This window comes from Chanos chanos, chromosome 8 (assembly GCF_902362185.1).
Source record: "Chanos chanos chromosome 8, fChaCha1.1, whole genome shotgun sequence".
NCBI classification, from domain to species: Eukaryota; Metazoa; Chordata; class Actinopteri; order Gonorynchiformes; family Chanidae; genus Chanos; species Chanos chanos.
The window spans coordinates 5605109-5611687 of record NC_044502.1 but is presented as its reverse complement, the minus strand read 5'-3'; the positions used below and the strand labels follow the sequence as shown (position 1 = coordinate 5611687).

Genomic DNA, 6579 nt, shown 5'->3' with positions numbered 1-6579 from the left:
ATGATTGGAGATGCAGGTATGCAGACAGTGAAGGGTTAGGGAATCGACAGCATTTTTGTGCGAAGCAGACCTCTGGTGCATCAATTTTTGAGGAATTGTCATACCTCCTGTGTAATAATAATCTATAAGAAACCTATTCATCTCATAATTTTCTCCATCTTCTCCTAGCCACTCACATCTCTGAACGGACTTTCCTGTAGCTGAGGCTGTGACAGACACACCCTCACCTGGACACGCCCTCCTTGGCTCTGGCCTGTTAGGGAACTGGCCTCCGCACAGCAATCTCACCCACCCCACCCCCTCAATGAGGGACAAAGCCACTCAGGTGAGTTTCTGTGCCTCTGTGGCACACAAAACAATCACAATCACATTGAGTGCAACCTTCTGGAACCCCTCCCACACACACACTTTTTCTTCCTTTCTTTCTCTCTGCCTCTCTCTCTCTCTCTCTCTCTCTCTCTCTCTCTCTCTACCTTTGTTTGTTTTTTGTTTTGTTTTTTTGCAGAAGGTAAATTAAGAAGTCTGTTGAAATGTGTGACATCTTCACAAAGCACAAAAATCGTCTATCTATCTATCTATCTGTCTGTCTATCTATCTGTCTGTCTGTCTGTCTGTCTGTCTCTGTCTCTCCTTCTCTTTGGATATATATATACCCAATACATTTACCAGCCCTCACTGACAAAGATTCACAAGTCAGGCTGGTCTGTCTTTTTCTCCTTCCTCTCTCTCTGTCTCTCTCTCTCTTTCTGTCTCTCTCTCTCTCTCTGTCTCAGACCCCCCGGGCCTGGGCAGATGAGCGGAGAAGAGGTTCTCACAAGCGCTCGGCGTCCTGTGGAAGCACTGACCAGCTTAAAGAGGTCAGCAAGACACCTCCACTAAACCAGTCTGTGTCCTTCCCAAACCTACACTCAACACGCTTTACACACTTAACCATAATCTGCTCTCAGACTTATTCTCTTATTCTAAACAGCAAAACACCTCCACTAAACCAGTCTGTGTCCTTCCCAAACCTATACTCAACACGCTTTACACACTTAACCTTAATCTGCTCTCAGACTTATTCTCTTATTCTAAACAGCAAAACACCTCCACTAAACCAGTCTGTGTCCTTCCCAAACCTATACTCAACACGCTTTACACACTTAACCTTAATCTGCTCTCAGATTTATTCTCTTATTCTAAACAGTTGCTTTTGCTTGCTTTCCTATTTTTATTTTGTTTGTTTGTTTGTTTTTTAACTTCCTGTGTCTTTTTCTACTTCAGATCGCTAAATTGCGCCAGCAGCTCCAACGTAGCAAGCGCAGCAGTCGACATCGCCGGGACAAAGACCGCAAATCACCTTTCAATGGCAACCATGCTGCCATCATCCAATCACAGGTGAGCACCATAGCAACCAGGCTGCTTACAGCCAATCGCAGCCAAGCACAGTGGCAACCACTCAATAGGCTGACCTAAACTAATTACATGTTATTACAATGTGTCCTTGTCAGCCAGTGTCAGTGGGTGTATACTGGTTGAGATGAATTGCATTTGATTGGATTTTGGATGTGACAATCGTGCTGTTATCCATTCACAGATGATCACAAAGTCATCTAATTTTAATAGCATAATATGTCTATAACAAACACTGACATTGTGGGTATCTGAGCAATACTAGCATATGTGTGTGTGTGTGTGTGTGTGTGTGTGTGTGCAGCCCCATTGCCCTGTCAACCTGTGTGCTTGCTCATTATGGTCCCCTGAAGTAGGCCATCCATTTGGAGATTTGAGAATACCCCCATTTTTCCATGTCTCTGCCCCAGTTCTGCTAAGTTTTTTGCCCCTTAGGGATGGAACAGGTGAAGGAGGGAGGGAGGGAGGGAGCGAGGGGAAGTGGGGGCGGGGCAGAGGAGAAAGGACCTGGTTGAGAACAGTCTGATTAGACTGTGTGTTCCAGTCAAGACTGTGCAGGCATCAGTCCTGACATTCACATTAAACCGTGTATGGGGAGAGAAACACTAATAGGGATATGGAGGGAGTGTATGTGGTACACGGGTATGTCCTATCAGGTCCCATAATAAAATGTACAGCTTTACCAGAGCAAAAGAAAGAAAAAGAGAGAGAGAGAGAGACTGTCATTGGGCAAGAGGAAAATAGAAGAGAGGAGCTAGATGAGCAGATGTGTGTGTGTGTGTGTGTGTGTGTGTGTGTGTGCGTGCATCTGAATACTGTCATGCAGTTTTTTGTGCAGGGATGTCTGCGTTTATATGATTGTGTATCGTGGTTTGACGCTGTGAGAAGATATTCCCCTGCCGTGAGAAGATATTCCCCCGACCTGCTCTACTTCCATTTAAAGATCCGCACTCACTCTCCTGTTCTTTCTCTTCTAACCACTCTCTCTCTCTCTCTCTCTCTCTCTCTCTATCTCTCTCTTTGCTGATTTCTCTCAGGCTCAGATGCCCAAGACCATTCTTATCCCGATCCCCATTTCCAAGTCCACCCCCCCACGCTTCCGGAACAGCATAGAAGGTCTCAACCAGGAGATCGAACGCATCATCATCAGAGACACCAGCGAACGAGATGAAGTTATAATTGTGAGTGCCTCAGAAAAACGATTTTTTTTTTAAAAAAAAAAAAAAAAAAAAGGAAAGAAAAATGAGAACTCGCTCCACTCGTGCAGTAACACGCGTAACAAAAAAACGAACGCGACAGAAATAGACGTCATGTTTTTTTTGGTTTTTTTTGGACGTTAAGTTTGTCACACCAGACGTTCTCCACAGAAGCGTATCTCTCATGTGTCCAGCACAAATTCTGTTTAGTTACATTCAGTATATTTTGTTTTTGTTTTTGTTTTTTTTTGTTTTTTTTCAGATATCAATAGTGACTAATGACAGCTAAAGTGCGCTAAAACAAATTAACACTATAGTAATGAGATGGCTGAAGTCCAGAAACAGTGTGCAGTCTTTCCATTTGGCAATTCCCCCTTTTTTAATTTTGGTTTTGTGGATGTTTTAAGGGGTGGCCAAATCCAGCCCTGTAGGGTCCAAATCCTCCTTGTGTTGTCTTATCTGCCAGCCACTGTGCTCTCTGATTGGCTCTGACTGAACAGCACACGTAGTTAAAAAAAAAAAAAAAAAGGCACCCTCTACCTGAAGAGGGCAAAAAGAAACAAGACTTCAGAGTTAGGGGACAGGACCCAAGTACCTCTAGTTTGCACGAGACTCATTGGCTTACTCAGCACTGAGTAGTAGGAATGTTCTCTCTCCCACAGAGTGAGTGTTGTGTTTCAGTAGGGTGACCATATTTTGGTTTTCAAAAAAGAGGATTGGGGTGGGGGGGGGATGCATTTCCCTCCTAACTTACTGGGAAATCTGAGTGTATGTTACTTTTGGTTCCTGTTGTTGCGCATGTAAGGCTGATGCTTGACAATGCAATGTGAAACTGCATCTGTACTTAACTGCCGCAATACATAGCTGGCTAGTCTTAAGTAAATAAGACAAATAACCGCTAGCATAATGACAGTGGCAAGATGACCTTATTTCTGTCCATTCAAGTTTCGGTGGCGTTGCGGCTTTCTTAAGGTCTCTTGGCTGTTGCTGCGGTGTTAACGGTAATGAATGAGATGCAGGTTAACCCAATGTTTATGGCATTATAGTGTACATGACCGTCTATTGGTGGCGTGCGAGAGGGCGGGACCTAAAGAAATAGGGTCAAAGAAATGCAAATGCACACACAATGAATGGCGACTTTGGAAAGCAAAAGCCAAATCCCGGACCGACAGATGATAACGCGTTTTTTAGGTTCAAAAAAGAGGACGTGTCCGGGAAAACGGGGACGTATGGTCGCCCTAGTTTTAGCGGGAGTGATGCTGATGTGTTAACCCGTCTCCTTCCCGTTCTGCCTTTGCTGTCGCGTAAAAAGCCGCAGGACGTCCCGGACGGGCACCGCGCCCCTCCGCCCCTCTCCCAGCGGAGCAGCAGCACCCGCAGCATCAACACGCAGACGCCCTCGGGCGGCGGCGGCCTCGGCGGTAACCACAGCAACAGCAGCAGCCGCGCCGACTCCGTCTCCCCGTCGTATCTGAGCATCCTGAACGATTCGGTCGGCGGAAGCCCTCACTCCAACGAAGACGTCACGAACGAGAGCAGGGAGAAAGGTGAGAGGACCTCTTTTGTTTTTCTCTCTCTCTCTCTTTTCGTTACACACACACACACACACACAAATAATGTTGTACTGGTGAAGTTTAAGCTACTTGTCTCATTGTCTGCAGACTTTGGGCCCAGTTCCCCCCTGCCAAAATACGCCTCATCCCCAAAGCCCAACAACAGCTACATGTTCAAACGCGAGCCACCAGAGGGCTGTGAGAGGGTCAAAGCCTTCGAGGAGTCCCAGTGAGTACATGTACACACACACACACACACGCATACACACACACACACACACACACATATACACACACACACACACACACCCACACACACTCACTTACTTTATGTTTTAGTTCTGGATGGACTGACTGAACCAGCAGAGTGTTTACCAACCACTGGAAACCCCTTGAGAGGATGTTATTGTACTGTATTGTCAAGCTGTCAGCTAAGGCCTTGATTGGCTGAATAACAACAGGAGTATAAAGTAAACATCCTGTTATATGGGGAACTCTGTGTCCCTACGTCTGTATCCAGTAATCTGGCAGTTTCAGTACTGCCGCTGGTGGAGTCTTAACTGGCGTTTTACGTTTCATTTTCTCTTCTCTGTGGTGCATCATGTTCCACTTGATCATTTGTGGTAATTACGGGACTGATATTTGAATTAATGTTCTATTCTTGCCCTCTTCTTATGCATAATGTAAATCTTTGTGATCACACACACACACAGTGAATTTGTCCTCTGCATTTAACCCATTCAACACACCAGTAGTGAACACACACTCACCAGACGTAGGCATTGGGGTTAAGTGCCTTGCCGTGGATGTCAGTCCTGGGAATCGAACCAGCAACCCTTGGGTCACAAGCCTGAGCCTCTAACGTCTAGACCACAGCCACCCCACCTTTCTGTGTCACTCTAATCATCTCTCTTGTTCTGTAGACCAAGGCCTCTGCAGGAGATCCCCCCATACCTCTGCCCTGACCGAAACAAGGTGAACTTCATCCCCAAGAGCGGCTCTGCCTTCTGCCTGGTGAGCATCCTCAAGCCCCTGCTGCCCACCCAGGAACGGAGCTTCCGAACCGGCGTGGGCTTACGCAGCCTCTCCCCCTCCATGGTGCCCCTCAGTGGGGTCGGCGTTCGAAGCCTGTCCCCTTCCCTGGGTCCTGTGCTGTCCCGAGGCACCAGTGCTCTTCACCAGGCCCCCTGCCTTCCACGCCATCTGGAGGAGCCTGAGAGTTAGAGCTCCCCCAACTGGTCAACCCCGAGAACTGCGTCAACATCATCACCGTCATCATCAGCTAATGGAGGCGTGAACACACACAAAAAAAAAAACGTTAGAATCGTCAGAATCGGTGGGCAGGGGGAATCTTCAACATCAGGATAAGCTTGTTCTTCATTCCATCAAACTGCTTGATGTAATAGCCTCTTCTAAGTTTAGTTCAAGGACATACCACCAATGGCTGAGAAAATGTTTTAGAGGACTTGAATGTGCAACTCTTGTTAAATGACAGTTCAGTAATTGGAATGAGTTACGGTAGGTGGTATGCAAACCTTTTCCTGTCAGTTAATGAAAAAGAGGGAATGGTAAAGAGAATTATGTATGTATTTATAGTTTCAGAGAAATGAGAGTTTGTCATGGCATTGCACTGCTTTTTACTTTTGTGGTGTTTTAAATGCGTCTTACCATGAAAGCCTTTCGACAACCAAGTTTCCTTATGTAAATATACACCATTCAGTTTAAGTGAAAGTACCTTTCTTTTTTTTTTTCTTTCTTTCTTTATTTTTGGTAGGACTTGGGACAGCAGATGCACCTTTTCTTTATAATGCGCGGTTGCCGTGGTAACGCAACGGCTGAGATTCATGTAGCAAATTCCAAGGACAAACATAATGTGCCTGACAACCCATTGACCTGTACGTAGAGTCTTAAAACCTTAAAACCTGCCCACAGTCTCTCCCATTTGTCTGTACATAACCCTTGTCCCGCCCCTCCAAGCCTCACCCTTTGTGTGGTCATTCAGAGTTGCTGGCCTAAAGGATTTGGTGCTATGTACTTGTATTATGTATGATAAAAGATTGAAGGTTTTATTGTCTGTGTAAGTGTAAAACTTTATGAACTGCGAATAAGTAGCGGGAGACAATGACCAGTACTATTGTTATGGAGCCTCTGTATTAAAAATTAGGAGTCGTAACGGTACACATAATTCACATTTCGGTACGTACCGAATGGGTGACAGACAGACTGCCGGTGTTTTGTCAAAAGGAAATGATCTGTTGAGTTGAATTTTAAAACAATGTTCGACGTATGTTTTGTTTTGGATTGCTTAACGGGCAGGTATGTCACGAGACACTATGGGATTGGAATAATACTACAATATATTTCATTGTACAACAGCATATTTAATACATCACAATCTGTGCATAAATTCATGCGTTACATTACCAGTTTACAGTTGC

At 45.4% G+C, this 6579-nt stretch overlaps 1 protein-coding gene across 1 annotated transcript; it reads left to right on the top strand.

The window, feature by feature from the left end:
- Window positions 1–5365, top strand: fam117ba (family with sequence similarity 117 member Ba). Its single transcript, XM_030781812.1, has 8 exons — window positions 1–16; window positions 201–325; window positions 774–857; window positions 1264–1377; window positions 2430–2573; window positions 3901–4135; window positions 4250–4370; window positions 5065–5365. The coding sequence occupies exons 1-8, from the start codon at window positions 1–3 to the stop codon at window positions 5363–5365; spliced, it is 1140 nt and encodes a 379-aa protein (XP_030637672.1).
- Window positions 5366–6579: the final 1214 nt, after the last annotated feature.